General features: G+C 48.1%; 8 protein-coding genes across 8 annotated transcripts; 2 read left to right on the plus strand and 6 right to left on the minus strand.

The window, feature by feature from the left end:
* Positions 1 to 155: 155 nt before the first annotated feature.
* Positions 156 to 2,244, minus strand: EJ05DRAFT_515388 (uncharacterized protein). Its single transcript, XM_033748599.1, has 4 exons — positions 1,793 to 2,244; positions 1,713 to 1,745; positions 1,560 to 1,665; positions 156 to 1,512 (listed from the first exon to the last, which is right to left on the minus strand). The coding sequence occupies exons 1-4, from the start codon at positions 2,165 to 2,167 to the stop codon at positions 389 to 391; spliced, it is 1,638 nt and encodes a 545-aa protein (XP_033595253.1). The 5' UTR covers positions 2,168 to 2,244; the 3' UTR covers positions 156 to 388.
* Positions 2,245 to 3,026: 782 nt separating this feature from the next.
* Positions 3,027 to 5,239, minus strand: EJ05DRAFT_446101 (uncharacterized protein; the record flags this gene model as incomplete). The annotated part of the gene is made up of 6 exons (XM_033742217.1): positions 3,027 to 3,792; positions 3,848 to 4,344; positions 4,399 to 4,439; positions 4,493 to 4,772; positions 4,819 to 4,952; positions 5,014 to 5,239. 6 exons carry the CDS (start codon positions 5,237 to 5,239, stop codon positions 3,027 to 3,029), a joined length of 1,944 nt encoding a protein of 647 aa, XP_033595254.1.
* Positions 5,240 to 6,838: 1,599 nt separating this feature from the next.
* On the plus strand, positions 6,839 to 10,383 carry EJ05DRAFT_238298 (linoleate diol synthase). Its single transcript, XM_033740029.1, has 4 exons — positions 6,839 to 7,902; positions 7,953 to 8,519; positions 8,572 to 10,018; positions 10,068 to 10,383. Exons 1-4 carry the CDS (start codon positions 7,025 to 7,027, stop codon positions 10,362 to 10,364), a joined length of 3,189 nt encoding a protein of 1,062 aa, XP_033595255.1. The 5' UTR covers positions 6,839 to 7,024; the 3' UTR covers positions 10,365 to 10,383.
* A 240-nt stretch (positions 10,384 to 10,623) lies between these two features.
* Positions 10,624 to 11,569, minus strand: EJ05DRAFT_480956 (uncharacterized protein). Its single transcript, XM_033744969.1, has 2 exons — positions 11,441 to 11,569; positions 10,624 to 11,384 (listed from the first exon to the last, which is right to left on the minus strand). Exons 1-2 carry the CDS (start codon positions 11,527 to 11,529, stop codon positions 11,006 to 11,008), a joined length of 468 nt encoding a protein of 155 aa, XP_033595256.1. The 5' UTR covers positions 11,530 to 11,569; the 3' UTR covers positions 10,624 to 11,005.
* A 122-nt stretch (positions 11,570 to 11,691) lies between these two features.
* Positions 11,692 to 12,768, plus strand: EJ05DRAFT_238350 (uncharacterized protein). The gene has a single exon (XM_033740031.1). The coding sequence runs from the start codon at positions 11,848 to 11,850 to the stop codon at positions 12,565 to 12,567; it is 720 nt and encodes a 239-aa protein (XP_033595257.1). The 5' UTR covers positions 11,692 to 11,847; the 3' UTR covers positions 12,568 to 12,768.
* On the minus strand, positions 12,720 to 14,252 carry EJ05DRAFT_505685 (CaaX prenyl protease-like protein; the record flags this gene model as incomplete). Its single annotated transcript, XM_033747731.1, has 4 exons — positions 12,720 to 12,952; positions 13,003 to 13,942; positions 13,997 to 14,179; positions 14,232 to 14,252. The coding sequence occupies 4 exons, from the start codon at positions 14,250 to 14,252 to the stop codon at positions 12,720 to 12,722; spliced, it is 1,377 nt and encodes a 458-aa protein (XP_033595258.1).
* A 992-nt stretch (positions 14,253 to 15,244) lies between these two features.
* On the minus strand, positions 15,245 to 17,295 carry EJ05DRAFT_490630 (uncharacterized protein; the record flags this gene model as incomplete). The annotated part of the gene is made up of 2 exons (XM_033745901.1): positions 15,245 to 15,270; positions 15,522 to 17,295. 2 exons carry the CDS (start codon positions 17,293 to 17,295, stop codon positions 15,245 to 15,247), a joined length of 1,800 nt encoding a protein of 599 aa, XP_033595259.1.
* A 1,557-nt stretch (positions 17,296 to 18,852) lies between these two features.
* EJ05DRAFT_238455 (kinesin-domain-containing protein) lies at positions 18,853 to 22,122 on the minus strand. Its single transcript, XM_033740032.1, has 2 exons — positions 21,149 to 22,122; positions 18,853 to 21,095 (listed from the first exon to the last, which is right to left on the minus strand). Exons 1-2 carry the CDS (start codon positions 21,993 to 21,995, stop codon positions 19,039 to 19,041), a joined length of 2,904 nt encoding a protein of 967 aa, XP_033595260.1. The 5' UTR covers positions 21,996 to 22,122; the 3' UTR covers positions 18,853 to 19,038.
* Positions 22,123 to 23,655: the final 1,533 nt, after the last annotated feature.

Below are 23,655 nucleotides of genomic sequence, written 5' to 3' on the forward strand. Positions count from 1 at the left end.
CATTCATTGAACCTCAAAGACATATATACGATGCTGATTTCAGAACAGGGCATATGGAAAGAATCAGTATTGGCGAATTAGGTGGCCCTTCTAGGGATATAGGGTCTTTGTACACCTAGTAACTTCCGGTATTGACGAATTATGGTTTATAAGGGGTCCCCTCTGTCTCTAAACTGTACTGCTGAGACTCCTCTACTTACTCGATTTATATACGCGTGAAACCGTCTACGTAGATCAACTTTGCAAGGTATTACTCCATTATCGAGTGCTTTTGTCGGCCATACTGGGCGTACACGTGAATACAAGACTCCTTCAAACTATCAACGAATCCTATTACCCCTCAGCTACACGTTTCCAAGGCTACCAATGTACTCTTGCCAGTCCATACCTACGCGATGACGTTCCACTTCGCATTACTATTATGTCTGCACCTTAGTTTGTACTGGTCCTTCTCCACCCTGTCCTGGACTGTCCAATGTAAATTAGGGGACATTTCTCTGACAGCTCTGTACCTTCCTAAATTCATGCGGACTTTCTTTTCCCAGCCGTCCTGATCTTTTAGTTGCACCCGCACCTTCACTGGCCATAGCTCCAAAATCCACCATCCCTTCGCCTGCACAAGCTGGTCGTTAATACCCGCCATAGAGTCAAGATAGTCTTCCATTTGCTCCGGGAGTAGATCGAGACTACCTATGTTCGCACGGTCGTGCTGAGTTGAGTCGTCTAGACCTAATGCAGTCGAACGACGTGTTATGGGTGGTATTGCACCTTGTTCGTATTTTTCCAAAAGAGTTGAGGATGGGCCAGTCCTAGGTCGTTCTGTGGGTTTGTAATCTGGCCAGAGAGTACTAAGATCCAATCCTTGTTCCGCCAGGGCAGATGTGCTGAACAAAATGCCAGTGTCGCATTCAAAACATTGCCGGATCATCCAGCGAAGGGGAATACGAGATAGCATGTGGCGTGTCTCGTTGGGTACTGCGCCGCCCCCAACGTCAGCGTGAGCTCCCATGAAGTAGCACTCTTTAGCATCTGTTATAGCACGCTGATGAGCTTTGCGCGTCCCGTCCAACTTTTCGAATTCTGCCTCCATGTCGTAGTGATCAATCTCAGCGGTATTGCTTCTCTTTGCTAAGCCGTCTGAAACCACGCCCTCGGTGGCTTTATTCTTCCTGATACTGCTAAATATGCCATACTTCCTCACCTCGCGCTCCAGCTTTCCTCGTGGTGTGTTGTCGATGGTGTCTTTTCTTTGCACTGCTGGATTCTGCTGTTGCCATTGGCACAGTTTGAACTTCGCACGATGCTCATCAAGGGCCATTGCATGCCGAAAAAAATGGATCGAGTTTGTAGGAGACTTGCTGAAAGGGAGCTTGCGAGGAATGAAACCGACACTTGCGACACAATCCCAAACACCTACGAAGTGGACGTTGACATTCGTGCAGAATGTCTTCTTGAACTGCGCACTCATTTTCCATCCTTCGACCGTGTCATCCTTGAAGAATGAATACGCAACTGTAACATGTCGGTGAGGAATGAATGAAGTCCATCGGTATACTGACAATTTACTTGAGCACCGTTACTGGCAGGTAGAAGGCCGACCTTGTGAAGCATGCCAGCTAGGCAGCGAACGGTATAAGCACCACGAGAGAAGCCGAATAGGCATATCTACTACTGTTAATTATATACTCGATCTTCTATGTTGTCGAACATGCCTTATCACCATCACGATAATTCTGCATCAAGAACTACCATAGTCAGTTTGATCAATCTACCAATTGGAGCTCGTCTTAACCTTGTAAGCATCCTTGATGTGGATCCCGAGTCCACTTCCTACAGCCATGTCAATAGCGGCCGCCATTCCATTGCGAAGCCCTCCAGCATCGTAAGTGCCAATGCCCGACTGATAGTATGTCACTTGCTTCGAGGGGTCGTGCTTCCTAAGGCAGGAGACGAAGTGAACGACGTTGCTGTTGTCGTTGTCGAATTGATCGCCAGTCCCATCGAGACAAATTACGAGCGTCCTTGTATGCTCATGAGACGCAGCACCATCTTTGAGTGCTCGAACTGCTGTTGGAAAGGGCTCTGCGACGTACTTGTCCTCGTGAGAACTCTTATGGTATGTGGATTGAACAGAGGTTCTCGGGACGTAGTCGCTAGGAAAGCTCATGGTTCACACGATCATGTAGAAGAAAAAAATCGCAAGTGCGACGGTGTATCGAAAGAGATGCACACAGCTTGCGTCGGACAGATGTTAATGCATTCATCTATACTATTCATATCACTCAAGGCCCCACCTATGGATTCGGCTCATCGTAATTTCGGGGGCGCAATATGCTGCTTAGGGATTGATTGAGACTCACACAGGGCAGGCCGCAGTTGTCGCCGGCCAATGGGTTATCAGTGATTCAGTTGTCAACTTCTCGATCGGATTGTCTTTCCAGGTGCTTGTTGAGGACCGGGCCCTGAGGGGCATTTTTGGGGGTTTCGGATTTGTTGCTTTTTTTTCATATAAACTGCAAAGGGGGGGGGGGGGGGGCTGGGGATTTTACTTTACAAACTGTGCGGCTAGAGCCAAAGCACTTTACCGCGCGGGAACGATATAGATTACGCACGCTAATCAGAGCCCGCTTGGTGGTATTCAGAGAAACATTTTAACGTAGGAAACATTCTCTTGTCTATACGATCTCGCTCAGTACTCATTTGTACTACACAGTGTAAGTCATGGCTCATCTTGTGGCATCACCTACGCGCGAGTCGTCACCCCAGTGTGGCCAGATCGATAACAACTCAGGCTTCTGCCAGCAACTCCCCTCAGTGCACAAACAATGCACAGGCAAAAGGAGGCGCCACTGTCACTGAGATTATGAACCTGGGTATCACAGCCCACTTGTCTTATGTTTCGCTGAAAAGGACCACTCGAGCAGTTGTGCTGGCGTGGCCCGTAAGAGGTCTAAGAACAACGCTTATGCCAATGCTAGCGTGAGTCAACAGACATAAATTAAAAAACCTATTCTGTGAGGAACCCATCACTCCTTGAGATAGCATTCACCAATGGGATCCCCCTCATCGCGATGCACCTTCCATCTCCCTATGCCTAGGTGTTCCGGAGCTTTCCGTACACCTCTTCCGCCTCCACCAACAATGAGGTTTCCGGGTCGATAAGCAGGATCTGCACGCATTCTCTTGATAACACTATTGTGAATGACTGCGTTGTGGGGAATGTCCCGTGTCTCACCTTTGGGCAAGGGCCAAGAAATGGCTCCCCAGGATCCATCAGCTCGAAGGTCCATTCTTCGAAAAGGCATGTACTCCATCATATTCCAGCTTATAACTCCTGTGGCGCCAGCTCCGTTGTTGAATTGTAACACGTCATGTATTTTACCCCTCGTAGCGGCGAAATCGAGTGCATCGTAGAAATGTGACTGTCGTAGAGTACCATCGATCGACTCATCTTTAGATCTTCCTGTTGAACTAGGCACCACATCGAAGTTCGGGCTATTCGTGCTGTACAGAAGAGACGGCTTGGCAGAGGTTTGCAGGTCCGACGAAGTTGGCGCGTGGATCGAGATTGCTGGAACATGCGCAAAATTTTTGTTATGTTGCTTTCCACCGCTCGAGGCTGAGATACTATCACCACTCCTATCTGCGTCGTCATGACAACAATTCAGAGATCTTAGTTTGACCTCGTCGAAGGACAGTCCGGCCTTTTGGGCTTCCCTGATCATCCAGACAAGGGGCACATGACTAAGTGCAGCAACTTCACCTTGGTGAAGTGGCCAGCCCCCTCCGATGCTGTAGTTAAATGGATCAGTATGGTCACACTAACGTACAGGTATCTTGAACATACTCAGCATGACATCCAGGAAACCAGACCTCCAGAATATCCTGATCCTGCTCCTCGTCGGAGGTCTCCTCGAGATGGAGATGGTGAGTGGCTTGAAAAGACGTCTGAGACACAGTACTTATACTGTGAGTATCCCCCTCTACGCTTGTCCTTAAACCTGGACTGAGAGATCGGACACCCGATGTCTCTGATGGATTTCTAAACCTCCGTGGAGGCTGCAACTCACTGGCACCGGCCATGTCTTTATGCCATGGCGTAGGACCAAGGGCCAGTCGACCACGTGTGTTGATATTTGGGGTTTGGGGACTTCCTTTCGGATCACTGAATTTTTCGCACGTCTTTCTGAAATGTCTATTGTAGTGCTCGCGTTTGTCGAGTCTCGCTTCTGAAATCAAGTCCTGGCGGAATTTTGCGCGCCTCTCATCAATACTACATGCGTGTCTGATAACCTTGGCGGTTGACCGAGCCGTATATGGAAATTTGCTGCGTTGCATCCAAGCCTGTATATGCCATTAGGTAGACGAACGTTGAATTTATCTTGAAATTATACATACGTTTTCGAATTTCGGAACGCTATTAACTGTGTCAAAGAGACCTACGAGGCAGGCGTTAGCATGTGTGAGAACCATCAGTATAGCCTTAGGATACCTAGAAACTTGAGCCTGTGTACGGGTCTGGAGAACGTCTCCCTGAATGCGCACATGAACTCTAGTAGAGCCTTCTTCTGTACCTTGTCCTCCTGTGTCTCATTTGTGCGGCATTGCCATTTCTGGAAAGTTTTCCAGGCGAAGTAGGCCATCTCCTCATTACCGGCACTCAACAAACCAACATGATCCAGCATTTCGGCCAAGAAACGCGCCGTATAAGCTCCACGACTGAAGCCGAAGAAGTATATGTCATCACCCGGAGAGTAGTACCGCATGAGGAACTGCAATCGGTCAGACGAAAGGCCCCCCTTTCATGGTTCTTAGTACCTTGTAGCCCGCCATGACATGCTGATCAAAAGAAGTGCCAATGGCTGAGTCCTTAGCCTTATTGTACCAGGATTTGAATCGAGACCATCGCGAAGTGTGAGATAGCGAGTTTGTTGTAACATATGTGCCTATGCCTGCACGTGATCAGTGAGTCGAGGCCAGTATAGAACGATTCAGTCGGGCATTGTTGCTGACCTGGCTGATAGTAATGAAATTGATCCTCTGAATTGCGGGCAAGGCAGCGATAAATCTTCAGAATATTTGAATCTGCGTCAGTGCCAGAGAACTTGTTCCCAGTCCCATCGAAACAAAGGACGAATTTTTTTCGAGAACGCTGCCATCTTCTCGTGTTATAGACAGGCTGGGCATGATCAACTACCTCTGGATCCGAACTTCCTCGTCTGTAATGCGAATTATTCATGTCTCCAGGCGGTGTCCTTGAGGCCATCATGAGTCGCTGGTGGCGGAGGCTGTATGATTATACGGAAGTGAACCGAGCTACTGGGTGAACTTGAAGGGCACGTTGGGCAATGCCACCTCCTCACAAGGTCTTGCTGAAGTTAAACATCAGAGCCTAATCATCAAAAGACCTTCAGAATTACGACCGTCAAGGTAACTTCAAGGTAGTTTACGGATGTCATGGCAGTGCAAGCTGGCTACAAGGCAGGAGCACAAGGCAGGAGCACAATGAACGCAACTCTCTTGAATGGACTGACGGTATTGTGGAGATACAGGACGTATCTATCGCTGCAGTGCCCGACTTCTTCGGCCAAAAAATACAGGCTATCATACAGGCCCAAGGCGCCTCCACGTCAAGCGCAGGATGTGTTGATTGGCTTGTGCACTGTGACACTTTTCTATACCCGACTTTGGGAGAAAAGCCACAGAAAAATGCCCACGTAGCCGCAGGCAGTGGTGATGTCGATTGGGGAGGGGATGATGGAGTACATCTGCATCAGGGCGAGCTTTGGACATTTCAGCCCGCCACAGAGCTTCAGATCAGCACAAGGAGATGAATTTTAGGAAGCCCGAGCGCGGATAGATGGCGCTAATGCAGCAACCCAAACACTTGTTGACTCACCCTCCCTGTGCGTGTGTGCATGATGCATCCTCACCGACTAGCGAGAAAGTTAGCAGCCAATTAGCTTCCGTATTATGCTTCCCGGTGATGCGGGTCCCAGTATCTGCTCGGGAAACGGACGGGACGGGCTCGCCCATCCCTCCTACACCCTCTCGTCTGATTTGCTAGTAATACACACGTACATACACACGTCGCACGAACAGAGATACTGTGGCTCTTCAGGCTTTGAGTTCGGTTAGTGGTTATGACAGAATAAGCAGGCGCTGGGCAGTATCTATGAATGCAGTACGGACCATAAGCTCGGACAATTCAGAAATCCTTCAGCTTCGGATGTAGCCTACTACTACATACTACATTGGAGAGACCAGGTCATGTTCGTATCGAACGATCTGCTAGTCTTATGGCCCCGGCTACTCTGCTTCCCACTATTTCACGCCTCACGTACATTCGGTCTATTCTCAGGGTATGATGTTGTCAAACCCGCGTACCGTTTGTACAAGGTGCGCGACGCTTGATAGTGCCAATCTTCAAGTAGGTTCAATTCATTCTAGCCAATGTGTACCCTGCTGACTACTAGGAACCAGATGATTCGGCGATGCTTCTGTACATTGAGTCTTTGACTGCAGGACGATACAGGTCCTATAGCACAGGTGCTTTCTGTACAAGGATATTCCACTGCACATGACTAGATTCACACAATGAATACGAGGCAAACGGCAAGCTTTCTGCAGGGCTTCGTGGGATCTCAACATCAATATCCATATTCAATAAATTCATAGCACCAGGACGCGAAGTGATCACCTATAGTCTCCACCCAGGCTTGATTAACATTAGTCATGATGAACGCCCCCCGGGCCCCCCCCCCTCCTCTCCCTACATCCCTCTCTTTCCATGGCTAGATATCTGCGTCTTGCCAAGTCGGAGTCTTTAAGCTAAGTAGCTAGCTAATTATGAGAGCAAGGTCCCAAAGCTTGCCAAAGCTATAGCTCTTGCGAGGTTCTCGAGAAACATTCCACGAAAGAAAGCTCCGTGTGCCCCTCCTCCTAATCAATTCTTCACCTCATTCATCTTATCGCTACTAGTAGACTTCTATCGTATCTTGAAGGACATACCTGCTCAAACAACATGCCTGGGCAACTGAAGTCCTTTCTGGGCTCCATGAAGAGACGACCCACGAAGGCCGCCGATGGGAGATCAGATGAAGCCGCTGCCGGCGCAGCAAAAAATGAGAAGACCTCAGTTGTCCATGATTTAAAACATCTTGGTCTGAAAAATACCAAAACCGTTGCCGAGGCCCTCACAACCCTGGCTGCTGGGAAACCTATGGATGACAAGGAGCTCTTACTGGAGAATGGTGTCTCTATGCTTCAGGGACTTCCACTTAACAGTGGCCTGAGTGAGAAAGTTTCAGATGGCTTCATCAGCATGCTTTGGAATGACCTACCACATCCTCCACCCACGTTGGCTGGTCCCACAACGAGATACCGGACACACGACGGCAGTGGTAACAGTCCTTGGAACCCAGAAATGGGCAAAGCGGGCTCACCATACTCTCGTAGTGTTCCGCCCATGAAGCCCAAAGGCCCAGCATTACCAGACCCTGAACTTGTGTATGAGAAGCTCATGAAGCGAGATGGTCCATTCAAGGAGCACCCGTCCGGTCTTAATAGACTGTTTTTCTCATTCGCTACGGTTGTTATACACGAATGCTTCCAAACAAGCAGGAAGGACGCATGGATCAACGAGACTTCGAGTTATGTAGACCTAAGTACTCTATATGGCAACACTGGGAACGAGCAAAGGCGAGTACGTACATATAACAATGGTCTAATTTACCCTGATTCTATCGCGTCAGAAAGAATCATGATGATGCCTCCTGGTGTCGTCGCGATTCTAGTTATGTTTTCAAGGAATCATAATCAGATTGCGCAAAATTTATTCTTAGTCAATGAGGATAGCAGATATAAGCCCTGGGACTCTCTTGATGAAGATGGAAAGAAATGGTAAGATTCATACATTAATATATGGATATTATAACTGATGTATGCTTTAGGCAGGATGAGGACATCTTTCAGCTGTCCCGCAACATAAATGTCGGGTTCTTCGCCACTGTTGTTCTTAAGGACTACGTTGCGGCTATTCTCAATACTCCAAGAGCGGACTCAACTTGGTCACTTGACCTCGGGAAAGAGATAAAACAAGCAGGGTCACGCGTTGAACGTGGTAGTGGAAACGTCGTTTCGGTGGAGTTCGCTGTGCTCTATCATTGGCATGCAGCGCTCAGCGCTGCGGACGACAAATGGATGGAGGATATTATCCGAGCCGCTCTTCCGGACCTGGGGCCAATTGACAATATGACTGTGGAGCTTTTCCATAAGGTCATGATGGTCCACGGCCATAAGTTAATGGAAACTCCTCCTCAGAGATGGACATTTGGCGGTCTACAGCGGAATGAGAGCGGTAGTTTCAACGATAATGATCTCGCGGGGATCATCAAGAGTTGTATCGAAGAACCAGCACATGCTTTTGGTGCGCATGGCACACCAGCCAGTCTAAAAGTAGTGGATATCATGGGCCAGCTACAGGCCCGTAATCAGTTTAACGTGTGCACAATGAACGAGTAGGTCTTATCCACTATACTATTTGAACATTATTTTGATAAGTCTTCGCAGATTTCGCCGATATCTAAACTTGAAAGCATATGACAGCTTTGACGAATGGACCGATGACAAGGAAACCGCCAGGGCAGCGGAGCTTCTTTATGGTCACATAGAGAATCTTGAATTGTATCCAGGCTTAATGGCTGAATGCACCAAACCGGCGATGCCTGGTAGTGGGGTATGTCCAGGGCAAACCACAGGACGCGGTATTCTGGATGATGCAGTCTCTCTTGTTCGTGGTGATCGGTTTCTGAGCTATGACTTTAACAGCAACACCTTAACAAATTGGGGAGTCTCTAAGCTCGCCGCGAGCCCGCCAGGATCTTACGGAGGTATGCTTCCGCAGCTCCTCTTCAACGGTCTTCCTGAAGCGTTTGCGGGTACATCTCCTTACGTCCTGCTTCCATTCTACACCCCTAAGGCTGTCAAAGAAATTCTTACGAACAATAAGGTGATCGATTTATACGATCTCACTCGGCCGGACAGTGATCGTACTCGTCTTGTGAGCGTCCAAACTCACCAAGCCTGTCAGAATGTGCTCGAAGACCACGAGAATTTTCACGCTATAGCTTCGATTGCCACCGAGAGCCTACCCGACAGAACTAACAGACACTCCCTGGCCAATGGCAAGAGTACTGCCAACCGGCGGGAGGCTATTCACAAAGCCTTCTTCAACCACGGATTCGAGCAGAACGTAACAGAATTTTTTAGTACGAACGTGGCGGCTCTGATCAGGAAGCATTCTCTGAGCTTCTCGAGGAACAGGAATTCAATCAACATCGTTCGCGATGTTACGAACATAGCTCCAATTCTCTACATTGCTAGACGAGTCGCTATTCCATTGAAAACCCAGGACTGCCCAAAGGGTCTAATGTCAATATACGAAACTTTTACCGTTCTCCTGGCTGTCTATCTATATCAGAGCTTTAACGTACTCCCCGTCAATGAGTGGAAACTCAGAGATGGTGCAAAAAGATCGTCAGAGCCTCTCCGCGCCGTCTTTGAGGCACACCTGAAGACCCAGAAAGGTCTTAAAGAGAGTGTGGTTGACTGGCTTGCGAAGGGCAGTTCCTATGAGGTCGGACCAGATGCTGACGCACTATACCACGCTTTGAACGAATCCGGACTTCCTGTTAGTGACTCAGCTACAGAGCTTATCGACCTGGGAGCTTCAATTGCTGGCAAATTGACCCATCAAGCGTCACTTCTTATTGATCTTTTCCTTAGTCGGGGATACGAACAGTACAAAGAACGCATAGTTCAGCTTGCTCATATGCCAGTAGCAGAATCCGAGATAGAGCTGCGAGGTTTCGTGCTTGAAGGTATGCGGCATGCTAGTGTGAGCCCTGGCCTACCTCGCGTTGCTACAAATGATGTCTCGATAACAGACGGCACCCGTGGATTAGTCAACATCAAAGCAGGTCAGACTGTCATTGTTGCAACATCTAAGGCCGCTATGGTAAGAGCATTCTATGTCCAGCCAGATGACATTTATTGACCATCCATAGGACCCTGTTGCGTTCCCTGAACCTGAGAAGTTAAATCCGCAGCGCAATTTCACGGATAACATGCTTATGGGCTACGGACTACAGTCACAGTTCGGAACCCAACTTGTTGCCGCTTCACTTGCTGCCACAATCAGGGAGGTCTTTAAACTTAAAAACTTGCGTCGTGCCCCTGGAAAACAGGGCTCGCTCACGACGACTTCAAACGACGTCGCTGGGGTTACACTGCGTCACTACTTGGATGCCACTGCAAGAGAGGGTCCTATACCCACCTCACTTGTCTTAGAATATGATAATTAGTTGATTACGAAGATTTAGTATATAGCTTTACTATCATATCATAATAAATAGTTTAATATATCTAAATCCTTTACTTTGATATATATTAAATAGTAGATTAGAGTATAACTTAAAAATAGAACAGAAATATAGAAGTTACAAGTAGATAGTATATATTATCTAAGTATATTTCATCTGAATACTAGTGTATGTGTATATCTACTGTTATATAATAGCTTGATTGCTTTTACTTACTTTAGTATATATTTCTCAATAATACCTTTCTATTTACTATAGTTAAATTAATTCTATTTCTAGATTATACTTCCCTAACTGTAGTGTAGCTAGAATCATATCAAATAATCTAGCTAATTCACGGTTGTCTGTTACCTTTCACCTGCTAAGGAATTCTATGTCTTTGATAATTGCGAGGAAGGAATTCGAGCGATATGAAGAAGCATACACGGAGCGGTTAAAGACACTAATAGACGAGAAAATGCAGGCGGGGCAGGAATGTTTATCGAAGATGGGAAAGAGGTACATAATTAGCGAAGATAGACCTCTAGAAGATAACATGACGGAAGACACAGGTACTAGCGTAGTAAACCACATCTTGCACCACGTCCCGTCTAATATGTATATACGCCCCATACAACCTTTCATTAGTATTCAAACGGATCATGAAGAATGGTAGGATTCCCGTTCATCATCCTCTTGTGCCCGGTCCACCTTCCCTTCTCCTTCCTTCTCTTTAGAATGGCCCGTCCAGACTTTGTCTTCATTCGATTCATCAGGCCGTGTCTCCGCTTTCTCTTCCAATGAGTCCATCCGTTCATGGTATTACGAGCCGCGTATCGAACCTGTATCGATACGAATGCGGGATGTGAGGATATGGCAACGTCTGGGCCGAACTCTGGTAGTCTTGTTCTCAAAGTGTCCGAAAGCTCTTGTGTTGTGCGGCACGATGTCGATTGTTGTGGTAACCTGGGACGGTGACATGTGAGGAAAGATATTGGTCGAGCATCCACTTGGGGATTAAAACTAATGTGAGGTAAGCTTGTGGGTAAAGAAGATACTGGCAATGTTGCGTAGCTCACCAGTGCTTGGACATCTGTAGTTGGCGTGACCACGACGGAAGGGAAGTTTGTGATCTTGCGAGCGATCGAAATGAATGAATGAATACCATATTGAGGTTCTATAAAGCTCTGCACTCAAGTTTCTCGGGCGAGGCTCCGGGTCGATACCCTGAAGTAACTCCTCAGGTTCGCAAAGGTTCGGGAGAGGTCGGCGCAAAGCGACTTAGCCAAGTGGAGTTAGTTTCTACGAAAAGTTTGGACCCACTCTCAAGCTTTAGTCGGGAATAAAAAAGGACCGCAATACCGCTCAATAGACCTCTGCCTCAATGTACCTGAGATCTAGCAGCAATCACTCAGTATACGATTTCGATTCTTTACCTCAGGCAGCCCGGACTAAGGCCATCGTCGAAAGATAGGTCTACATCAACATGGTGCGAGGAGACGCAGCCCGCTTCCAGTTCCTCCCCCCACATCGCACTCTTCCCTCCACTCCTGTCCCACTCGCAGATGCAGAGAAGATGCTCACCGCGTATCTCGACAAGACCGACTATGAACCACACCTTCACCCAGACGCAATTCTCAACGCCGTTGGCATACAGCTGTCTCTTTCTAGTGGCACAGAAGGCGGACTGACTTTACATAACCTACGGCGCATCCAGGCCGGCTTACGAGGAGAGAAACTTGGACCAGGGACATCGGCTGATGAAGATGCGAAGGGAAGCTTGCAGATTCAGCCTGCTGGTCAGGAAGAGGTGCGCGATGAAGAAGATGTTCTGGCTTCTGAAGATGAAGCTGCAGCTCTAGAAGAAGATCCGCTGCGTAGACCGATGCCAGCAGAGGAGAAGCTAGTGGACGGCATGGCAAGTGACCGCGAGTCAGAGCATGACGGCAAGAGTCAATACATCACTACTCAGCCGAAAGAGACCCAGGAGCCAGGTGATGACGAGGCACTGGTGACAGCGATCACTGCGAAGAATGAAGCTGGCAAGAAACGGAAGAAGGTAGAGATAGGGAATGGCAGCGCTGCGAAAACATTCGAGACTTCGAGAGAGAGGAATCTTGAGAAAAAGAAGAAAGACCAATCGAAGAAGTCGATAAATGAGAAAAAAACAAAAAGTGAGAAGAAGTCGAAGAAAGCCGATGTATAATTTCTACGACTAGCTCACGAAAAGGTTGATGTAACATGTCACGAACACCAGTGGCCAATGATTCATTCTGTGAGATATGGAACGCATCACTTGAAGCATTATTCTATCCATCGGCAGGGCCTCACATATTTCCGACGCCAGTTGATCCCAGCTCACAGTTCCCTTCCAGATGCCTTCTCCGCCCGCACCTGATCCGAGTCTTTCGACACTGGCCCATTCTCACCAGTCCAGCCCATGGCTCTCAACCGCTCGGTCAAGATCGGGTGCGAGTAGTGGAAGCTCGAGTACATCCAATCAGCGTCCATACTTGACAGATTCGTAATCTGAAGCTTGATCAAGGACGCAGCCAATTCGGTGGTATATCCGAGCTTGACGGCGAAGGCATCTATATGATGGTCAGTAACTAGTCAAAACCGGATAAAAAACAAAGTTTACCAGCCTCATACTCCATGCTCCTGGTCAGCATATTCATGAGCAGCTTGATGACTGAATCCGTCGGTGATAGGATCGAACTAAACAGCAGGAAACCGATGATGATGGGCTGTTCCTTGTAGAATCCAAAAGATTGGTAGACGGAGGTATTATTGACGAAGGCGGAGAAAAGGGCGAATAGATAGAAGGTATGGACTTGACTGATAATCAAGAGTTTGCTTGTGTGCCCCATTTGCCAGTGCCCGAGTTCGTGTGCAAGAACAGCAGTAACTTCTTGATCAGAGCTCTTTTCCAAGAGGGTATCGTATATAACGATTCGCTTCTTCCAGGGCATGCCCGTGAAATATGCATTGCTGTGTGCACTACGCTTGCTACCATCAATAACCTGAAGCTCTCCAAGAGGGAACTTGAGCTTCGATGCGAGTGCCTCAACAGACTGCTTGAGAGGACCAGGCTTGAGAGGGGTAAGTTTGTTGAATATCGGAACGATAAGGATCGGATAAACCGTGATGGCCGAGACCTGAACCACAAGCATGAAGACCCAGAGATAGTAGAAGAAGCTTTGGCCGGTCTTTTGGATAATCTTCAGAAATGCTGCGCCCAATGGGACACCGAACGCAATACTGAGAGCCTGCCCCTTGAAGATGTCTGCAACCCAAGTATTCATAGTAGTTTTATTGAACCCGAATGACTCTTCCAAGACGAACGTATGGTAGTATGAAAACGGCAGATTGAAGAGCAAGTCGAAGAAGCTCATCGCAAATATGAAGACTAGGGAGTGCGTGACTTCGCCATGCAGGCGGACGGGAAAGTAATTAACGAGTAGAAGACCGGTGATGGCCCATACTTTCGGGAAAAGGTCGAAATGTATCGTGGCTAGGTTCTTGGCTTGCTGGAAAATGGAGGAGATGAAGCCGTATTGAGCCTTGGCGCGTCCATATTTCTGTCGCGAAGGTCAGCAGGAGATGCCTCGTGCAGGCAATGTAATATTGTATACCTGGCTCTTCTCATATGTTTCTTGTGAGACTTCCTCTGAAAGGGCTTTAGGACGGGTATTTCGGCTAAGAACGCGATATTGTCGGTACAACAACCAATTTTCGAGAGCAAATTCTCCAAGTGAAAAGCCGATGATAAGCTTCTTCCAGGGGAAAAGCGGCCGGTCGAGGAAGCTCGCCAAACGCTTAGAGAGATCAGCCCTAGAAAGAAATCCATAGTGTCGACAATTAACTTACCTGTAGAAGGTCCGATATCATGGTACATGCGAATGGATTCTTGCTAATAGTAGAAGTAATGTAATACGTCTATCACCTATGAAAAGAGACGTTGTTATTTCCGTAGGTGTCTACGCTAAAGTTTTAGTATAAACGCTCGGACTACTCTAGATCTATTAGATAATCTATTAATCATCTAATAGATTTATTATTATTATTATAATTTTTATAATTATTATTATAATAGCGATAGGTCTAGATATATATAGAATAGATATAGATAATAATAAACTATAGTTAGATAATAAATACTATATATATAATATCTCTCTTTTTAAATTATTCTTTTATCTATAAGATAGCGGGCTCTATATACTAACTATCTATACTAAAAGAACCGAATCTTAAAGCTACTACTTTAAGGGTAGAGTATACTACTTATATATAACTACTACATACATGAATCGACTAGTAGATTACGTGCTACTTACGTATCTATATTACTCTATAGAGCTTTAAAGGGTAATTTAAGGTAACTTATATATAGACTACTAAGAAACATCTATACTATAAAGATAATTATAGAATTCTAGTATCTACTTACTAATTATAAGTAGACCTTATTAATTACTTATAATAACTATATAGAATTATAATAATTAGAGATTCTAGTTTATATATTCTAATTAGATAGTAGAGACTATTTAAGAAGTTATATAATACTAGAATATAGTACTTTCTATTTCTTTCTACTCTACTTTTTATCTAATCTACTATACTATAGTAATGAATAATCCTTAATAATCTAAGGTAATTCTAGTAGTCTAATTATAGGCCTAAGTCTAGCTAGAACGCTTGCCTTAGTAATAATAATATAATTCTACTATGAATATTACTTGCCTTGTAGAAATCCATGTCTAATAATGTGGCTAATATGCACCCTAAAGCACATGATATGACTGCCTGCTGCTTGCACGCACACACCGTCTAAGCCATGGGCAGGACGATATTTATAGAGAGTATATCAGTAGTACTCAATAGACACGCTTCTTACATACGTCTACTCAATAATTTAGAATTGTATGTCATGTGCCGAATGTCGGTGTAGTAATATATATCGATTACTACGAGCGTTTCGAATACTAAATTCCTTCTGTGCTAATGCGAATCCCCATCGAATACCAAATATATATCTCATGCAGCCTTAATGATTCCTTCCTTCAAGCGAGTGCCCGTGGTGAGGGTATGTCTCTAAGTCCTACCACAAGATGCCCCTCCATGCCCAAGTCCCATCCACATTCCGCCACTTACCCTCCTCTGTACCTCCAACACCCTCCCAGCCCACCATAACGCCCAGGATCCTACATGCTGCGCTGCCAACTGCACAAATCACCGCATCTGCCCTTCCAAGCACACTCAAATCTAATAAATAGCTCCTCGCTAGCAACTCTCGTAACCTCATCGCCTCTTCGCCCACCGGACTCTCAAAGCTGTATGATCGCGCGTGCTCTTTATCCCGTGGCATACCTAGACCCCAGAACATGCTCGCATAGAACCCGCCTTCCCAGCCAGACACATCGTCGACAAATTTGTTGGGCCTGGTGCCTTGTTTCGTTGCCGAGGCCAGAAGCTCAGATTTGGTGGCGAGTACGATATGGGACTGAGCACGGGTGGTGGTCGGGGGTGCGAGATCGGAGGATTTGTAGAGCGCGGCGTCGTCGGATGCGAGGACGAGAGACGAGGAGTAGTTGTGCATAATTGCTGCGATGGAGTCCGCATCCGTAGAAATGGGAGAGACAGCGGAAGGGGCAAGAGGGTCCCGGCGGTCGACCGGGGTGCCGGGAAAATGGTGACCAGATGCGAAGTAATTCGTTACAAGTGATACCGCAGAATCAAGGAAACGTGCTGTAGGTAGGTAATCTTTTGAGTATTGGTATTCAAAAGGATGCCTGTCGCCTCTACGAATGTGTATGGCAATATTGAGGCCACCAGCAGTGGTGGTAGGATTATACAAGGACTGAACGCGCTTCTCTACGTAGGTCGCATCATCGTAGCGAAGCTTGAACAGAGCATCATAGCCAGTGCGTAGTAGAGCGAAGATCTTATGCTGACGCTGAACATTCATTCTGCGTGGATCCTCCCATTCATCTATGAAAGCATGGCCGAAGGTGTGCTTAGTGATGGCCGCAGAAACGACAATATGGCGAGCAGTGTGGGGGCATGGGACGATCTGGGATGGTCGAGGGGAACGACAGTTCGGCTTAGGAGGAGACTGGAAGTACGTCGAGTAATTTCCATATGCCCAGCGTGAATCATCAATGAAGAATGCTCGTCCTTCATGTTGAGCCAGACCATAAGACATCCACAAACCGAGTAAGGCGTTTCCCATTCCTGCATCGGATGTCTCCAGCACATATGTTAAGCTCTTCTTGCAAACGTCGGTGCCATCATTCGGTCGAGTGTGTTCGTCCTGTTCAGAGGGCAAGAGACCCTGCTGCCAGGCTTCCAAGACATCTACAAAATGAGGATCCTGCTGATAATAGCCTTGGTGTCTTTTTGAGTGGGATTTGGTCTGCTCTGCGACATGATGTGACATCTCTACTGATTGCAAGCATATTTCTGCATACTGTGATGGTTTTAACGGGAAGCCAAGCGTCGATGGGATGTATACGGTCCATTTAGTTCTCCTATTGTGATCCTTGACAATGATTGCACAAGGTTCATCTGGCAACTCAGATGCTTCCACCATGTCGTATTGACGACCTTTTCCATGCAGCGGGCTTTCATTCTCTGATCGGTTGTAGGAGTACAGCAGATTAGTACCCCATAGTGCTAATGAAAGCGTACCGAGTACAATCAACAGCAGTCTTCTGAAAAGCCGTCCTCTACTTCCTGTAGCTGCCTTTCCGGCAAGTTCCCGATCCGGCACAGGCAGTCCTGGCGATGGCGGCGGTGAGCGTTCTAATAGAAAGACACGGTGTTGGGAGAATGGGGTTTTGGGGGATAGGAATGAAGATGTTACGGCAGTGGGACGGAGCTGGTCTGTTGGGAGACTCAAATTGTTGTGATTGCGCCGCGAATGCATGCTTCTACTGTCACGGGAAGCGGTGACGAGCATTTGACAAGAGCGGTCTAGAGGTGGTTCGGTGTTGTCAAGCGTAAGGAGAAATATTCTCCGAAACGATGATGGTCACGACGATTAGTGGCACGTGTTGATGGAGCAATTTCTTCCGGACGGCAAGGAATGAGTGTCCGTGTAACGATCAAGGCGGTATTAGGTCGGTGTGGCGCGAAGTATATACAGCAGAGGGTAAGCTCCGAAGATATCGAAGTATAAATCGAGAATGCTAGCATGTAGAGGTAGTGTTGGCTGCGCAAATGTTGAACGTTTCGGAGATCGAAGATACAGGAGGAGAGAGTATAGGCGTCGCTGTGGAGTTGGGAGTAGACAGGAGCCAGTACGATGCTCCAACCGTTTCAGATAGCCAATCTTCAGAGGTCGCCTGCGGCGCGAGACACAGCAATAAAGCAATACGATACCAGCGATGGAGAAAATAGTAAAAGCAGAAGCAGAAGTACATAATACATAAGGATAGAAACCCTCGGGACGTTACTTAGCGGAGACAAAACGGGAGACGATATGGCAGTTGCGTGAAGATTACTAGAGAAAGCATACAACATATACCTGGGTGATTCTGATACATTTCATACGTTGTTGATACGTGATAGACTTTTTAACAGTTCGTCAAATCAGCGGGCAGTCAGGTGTTACTCAGGGCCATAGCTTCGTTCAGCAATGACAATGATAGAGAGATAATTATAGTGATAGTAGTGATGACGAGGACAGTGCTAGTGACAATCATAAGTGACAGTGACAATGACAATGCGAATGACTATGACTGGCTCGGGGAGATGCTTACGTACACAACCTGAAACTCAGGGGGAAAGGGGGGTGACCATTACAAGGTTTATGACTGGCCTTGTCACCTTATCGCCTTGTCGCCTTGTCGCCTTGACGCCTCGGTGCCTCGAAAGACGACATTAGACAAGACATCAATGCCTGACCAAAAGCACGCTGTGCAATGCCCACGATAACAACTCCAGACAGAAGTTCGACATGCCAACACTGATTCTGAGTACCACCTCACATATTTCGCGTCTCATCACGTGTACAGCAAGGACGCACAGGCAGACACCGAATCAACCACATAACGATAATATGCATTTGGCTACACAATTATTAGTGCCTTCCCATATTTAAAAGACCCTGTCATGAACGAGGAATGTGTCTCACGTCCGTCTAGTGGGTGTCTATCGTACAATGTAAAGAAACAAGTAGACGAGCCATAATTATGCTTATTGTCGCAAGTCTGCAACAGTCGCGCATTATGCCGCCTGTACGGCTCGGTAACTATTATCAAACCAGTACTACAAAAAGAGCCGTTGTTGCTCGCCATCGCTTAAACACGCAGACAAAGAAGATGTTGCCCAAATGGCAGACCGAGACAGAAGAATAGCATGTTCAAGTGAACAAAAAAGGAACAGACATCCTGCAGGGTATCATAAGCATCCTCGCTTCGAAGCATGGACGGAGTAAAAAATGGACATGGAAATGAAAATATCGTCAATACCGACCCGCATTCACAGCATTCTGAGGATTGCTGTCCAGGGCCTAGATTAATTGACCAAGTCGCACCGGGTCCCTTGAGTCGCAACTCCCATGTAGGTCTACGTAAAGGTCGTGTAGTGTTGTGTGGCCAGCACTAATTAGTGCCAAAAAAGGTCCTATTATTCCATGTGTCTACCTCGGCAGCAAGGGATCGCTGGCTCATTGAGCTTCACTGACGACCTTTAGAGTGCTACCTCGACGTAGAATATGGTTCGTGTTGCCCCCCGCTGCCGTTTCCGTAATCATTTCGTCCAGAATACGTGTCATCTCTTCCACCCCTTTTACCTTCTGGCGCTTCTCCGTGAGCAGGCCAAGACCAACAGGACTTGTGGGTGGCGTGTGTCTGAAGCCGCTACTTGCATTGCTACCACCCTCGCTCCGCTGATGTGAGACACGTCTGCGAGCTTCCGGTGATGTTCTGCTGGTCGGCGTCGACGTTTCGACTCTGAGGTCTGCTACATCCCGCTTTCTAGCTGCAGACCGAAGTGCTGTAATCATGCGGTCCTTGTCATCTAGACGTGCCCTCAATTCCGCAATTTCGGCGTCCCTCTCTTTGACTATGGTCTCCATGCTTCCTTCTTCTCCATTCCCCATCCGTTGAGCCAATCCCATCGACACACGAGATTGACTGGATCGTCGAGCCTGTAGTAGACGTTTTTCGAGAGTGCTGATGTAACGGTTTTTGTCAGCCAGGTCGGCCTGCAGGGCTCGGACCTGGATAGCCGATGATGCAGTGCCGTCGCCATTGTCACCAATTGCGTCTTCCTCTTCCGATCCTGCATCACCATTCGCACCATTGCCCTGTACTGTTCCGAGCGAGTCTCGCGACCCTCCTGATGCGGTTCTACCTAAGCTGGGCACTTCAAGCGCGTGACTGGCTGTTGAAGACCTTGCTGATACAGGCCTAGAATCGATCGTTGCGACGGAACCTCGATTGCGCGTACTCAGTGCGGAGAAAGTTCGGGTGGTATTGTTGACGCCAATAGACTTGGAGCTTAAGATGAGCCGATTTAGATGTTCAATACGTTCCTTAAGCGCTGTCCTTGCTAATTGCATTTCCAGCATTTGCTCTTCATGGCGATTCTCCGCCTCGACTTCTCTCACCTTTTCCTCCTCCTCCTCGTCCCTCTGCTTAGTTTGGGTTTGAGCCTCTTCGAGTTGCTTTCTGAGCTCGGTAATTTCGATACGATATCGGTCTAGGAGAGCAAGGCTTCGAGCATCTACGCCGCCACCAGCTTCCTCTGCCTTCTTCGCATGCGACACAATATTGTTCTTCGCTCGAGACGCGAATTTGAGGGTGTTCAGTGTCTCTGCGGTATGATTGTGGGCCGCGGCTACGCTGCCTGCAGATCCGATCTGAATGGTGCAAAGGATGCTGACAAGGGAGTTGCCGGATAGTGCGGGTTGAAGAAGCCGAGTCAACTTGCTGTCTCTATAGGGAAGATGCTTAGACTTATCGACTGCTTTCTTGTCACCCGGTCGCTTGTCCTCTGTCTCACCTGACAGATTTGCAATGACTGTTCCCAATGTAAGTAAACTTTTGTTAATGTGTGCGCCCTCAGTTCTTCTGGCCTTATCCTCTGCTGCTCTTTCGGAACCCGCCAGGTCAATCAGACTGAGCGTGGATACCCGGACGCCGCCGGGAGTTATCGCGGTGCTTCTCTTGTCTGCAAGCGAGCTTCCGTTCACGCGTTCACGACTTTCTACGACGATCTGAACAACAGCATGACTGCGGGAGCTGCGAGCGTTGAACTGGGTTCCAGCAACCCTTCGAGCACTGTCACCTCTGGCAATGACTCTCAAAAGCTGTGTAGGACTCTGCACAATCTCTTCCTTCAACGGTGTTGCGTAAACACCTCTCTTGCTGTCCTCCCGAAGTTTAATTTCGACTTGATCCCCGCCAGGTTGTCCATTAGGCCCGACTGGAGCGGGAGTAAGGAGATCGTTAATCTTTTCATTGTATATTTCCAGGTAGCTCACCCGCAATAGAAACTCTCGATGGGGCGTTTCGCGGATGTATGAGAAGATATCGGTAATGGCCAGAGGGATTACACCCGGCGAAGATGCGGTTCCTTGCATAGAAAACGTTTTGCCTGTACCAGTCATCCCGTAAGCAAAGACAGTTCCATGATAGCCCTCCATAACACGGCGAACCAGACGCTTAGCTGCAGCATCATACACTCGTGAGTTATTGTCATGTGTGGCGAATACATTATCTAGGACTAGTTAGGCTTGGGTCCGCGAGGTAGTCGAGGATTAGATGACTGACCATATATGTATTCACCCCCTTCTTTGCCCTTGTAAGAGATGAGTGATCGTCGGCCATCGACCATCCATTCTAGTTCCGGACGTGCTCCATCGCTGCCAGCATCTGGCCTCACACGGACACTGACTGTGACATTGCCTTTTCCGTCTTTTCCAAGCTTACTATCTGAATGGCTGGCTCCCTCTCTTCCACGCACATCATCAAGGTCCAAGTCATCGAATGTGGTTGCGCTTGTAGCGTACGAATCTTGAGCAGAGGAATTGCGGCTATGCGGAGGAGAGGGTATGCTGAGAAGTCCGCTCCCAGCCATCGTCATGTCCCCATTGGCGTTGAACAGGCTCGGAGGAGACATTGGAGATCTCATAGAGGCTGACCGCACCGAGCCAGTTGACATTTTGGAGCTGCTTCTTCTGAGACTACTACCACGGTTGGGAATTCCTCCTACGCTTGGAGGGGGCATTTTCGAAGAAGGCGTCGAAGTGCAAGAAAGGGGACTAGAAGGCTTGGATGCGGAGGCTATACCGCGCGGGGGCTGTGGAAAAGAACCAATACTTATGGTCTTGCGTAGCTTTCCAGGAGGAGCGATTCCTGAGGGAGTATTGGGCGCGGTTAAAGTAGGGAGTGGGGTTGTGGAATCTTTCTGCGGACGCTTGGTTGGCAATGCGGACGATGAGACGGCACGCGTCGCATTCTGTGATCTCAAAGACGATACAGAAGCCCGAGGGGAAGCTGTTGAGGCATCTGGGAGAGTAGATGTGCTGTCGCGCAGTTTCGCCACGGGCAGTGAAGGCAGAGGGGCGTTTGGCGGGCTGGCAGACGGCCGGGAAGGCCTTGGGAGTGTCGTAGCCATGCTAGTGGAAGATGAAGACGTGATTGGAGCGTCGAGATGCGTTATAGAGGAGGTGTAAGATAGAGTTTCTTTTTAGGAGGCAAGAAGTAGAGGGCGCTGTGGCATAGCTTGAAGTTACTTGACCGGCGCGATCCAGTTGCAATGACGGACAGGAAGCAGCGGTCTGAGTGTTTGGCAGGTGTTCCTGGCTTGTCAGGGAAGATTAAAAGATTGACAATGGCAGAGGGCAGACGGAGGAGACGCCTCGAGGTTTGATGGGCGGAGGAGGGACGTGGTCGAGTCAAGACGGTAGGGATTTGAGCTTGGGTGTTGTCGTCCAACGGTTGAACGGGGAGCGGGGGCCACCGAAAGGACAGGGGAGAGGTAGCAGCACGTCGCACCGACACAGGAACGAGAACTGTGGAGTTGTCTTAGATGTATCGAGAGGTAGGACGGCGATGCTGATGCTGATGGCGGACAGTGGAAACAGGACGGAGTTGAAGAGTTTTTGGGGTGGACAGAATGTGGAGTGGATTGTGTTTTGGATGCAACGAATGATAATTGATGATAATATTATTATCTATGGGCAGCGGCGGGCAGCCAACGCGAATTGTCCACGGGTACCTACTGCAGCCCGTAGCCCGTAGCCCGTAGCCCGTAGCCCATAGCCCGCAGCCTGCAGCCTACTAGGTATCCCCCCCTCCCATAGCCAAGGGGGTAGTAGGGTCCTGTAGCAGGCAGGTCTGGTGTGATATGATAGGTAACTTGGCAGAGAGAGAGAGAGAGAGGCTTTAGGGGGTGAGGCGATGGTGATAAACAGATGAATGATAGGCAGATATGAATCGATAGGCACGTCAGTGGGCGGTAGACGGGGAGTGTCGGGCAGTAGACGACCAGCTTTCGTTTAGTTCTTTTTAGCTACGAGAGCCCCCGCCCCCCCCCCCCCCCCCCCCCCCCCGGAAAACACCCCAAATGCCCCCCAAATACCCCCGAAAGCTGTATACACAACATTACATATGTAGACCTGTCCTTGTCAGTTGTCCGTATCGAACAGTAGATTTACTCTACTGTTACTAGCCACCACTCACCACTCATGGTGCTTTCTGTATAATTAGCTGTAGCTGACAGTATGGGCGCTGCTCCCCAGGCCAATGTGCATGCTCGTCTAAACCTTCTAGCTCCGTCCGGTGCTTCCAGACGGGCAAAAGGAGTACGGAGAAGGAGAAAGGAGAGAGAGAGAGATGGAGAGAGGAAGAGAGAGAGAATGAGTTAGTGGAGAATGAGTTAGTGGAGAGAGGGGTATAGAGAATGGAGTGGATATCACTACATATCACCCACTAGGAACACTGCAACCATGCAGGTGCCGGCATCTCACTCGCCCGCCAAGATCAGGGGAAATTGCGGATGTTTATCATGATCCCATGATTCCATGACTTTGGATTCCACGATTCCACGATTCCACGATGCTTCGATGCCAAAGTCTGTCGCTAATTATGCCCAGCCGGGAGTCAACGAGTACAGTAATACCAACAGATGAACACTCATCATTTGCTCTGCCCTCTGTCTATTGCTAGGCCTAATTACAGCCAGGGACCCATGGATGAGCTTCTAACCTGTCACTTGTAGAGAGCCTCGGATCCATTCGTAAACGTCCATAGTATAACTCATAATCTGAAGATAA

This window comes from Pseudovirgaria hyperparasitica (assembly GCF_010093815.1).
Source record: "Pseudovirgaria hyperparasitica strain CBS 121739 unplaced genomic scaffold EJ05scaffold_29, whole genome shotgun sequence".
Lineage (NCBI taxonomy): Eukaryota > Fungi > Ascomycota > Dothideomycetes > Acrospermales > Acrospermaceae > Pseudovirgaria > Pseudovirgaria hyperparasitica.

Excerpts from the sequence above, each read along its gene's own strand:
- EJ05DRAFT_238298 (XM_033740029.1), top strand. The coding sequence starts at position 7,025 with ATGCCTGGGCAACTGAAGTCCTTTCTGGGCTCCATGAAGAGACGACCC. Across the intron at positions 7,903-7,952 it reads GATGAAGATGGAAAGAAATG|GCAGGATGAGGACATCTTTC; the intron begins GTAAGATTCATA and ends TGTATGCTTTAG. Across the intron at positions 8,520-8,571 it reads AACGTGTGCACAATGAACGA|ATTTCGCCGATATCTAAACT; the intron begins GTAGGTCTTATC and ends AAGTCTTCGCAG.
- EJ05DRAFT_238455 (XM_033740032.1), bottom strand. The coding sequence starts at position 21,995 with ATGGCTACGACACTCCCAAGGCCTTCCCGGCCGTCTGCCAGCCCGCCA. Across the intron at positions 21,096-21,148 it reads AGGGGGTGAATACATATATG|ATAATGTATTCGCCACACAT; the intron begins GTCAGTCATCTA and ends AACTAGTCCTAG.
- EJ05DRAFT_515388 (XM_033748599.1), bottom strand. The coding sequence starts at position 2,167 with ATGAGCTTTCCTAGCGACTACGTCCCGAGAACCTCTGTTCAATCCACA. Across the intron at positions 1,746-1,792 it reads ACATCAAGGATGCTTACAAG|TTCTTGATGCAGAATTATCG; the intron begins GTTAAGACGAGC and ends TGACTATGGTAG. Across the intron at positions 1,666-1,712 it reads ATTATCGTGATGGTGATAAG|ATATGCCTATTCGGCTTCTC; the intron begins GCATGTTCGACA and ends TAACAGTAGTAG.
- EJ05DRAFT_238350 (XM_033740031.1), top strand. The coding sequence starts at position 11,848 with ATGGTGCGAGGAGACGCAGCCCGCTTCCAGTTCCTCCCCCCACATCGC.
- EJ05DRAFT_480956 (XM_033744969.1), bottom strand. The coding sequence starts at position 11,529 with ATGGTATTCATTCATTCATTTCGATCGCTCGCAAGATCACAAACTTCC. Across the intron at positions 11,385-11,440 it reads CTACAGATGTCCAAGCACTG|TTTTAATCCCCAAGTGGATG; the intron begins GTGAGCTACGCA and ends ACCTCACATTAG.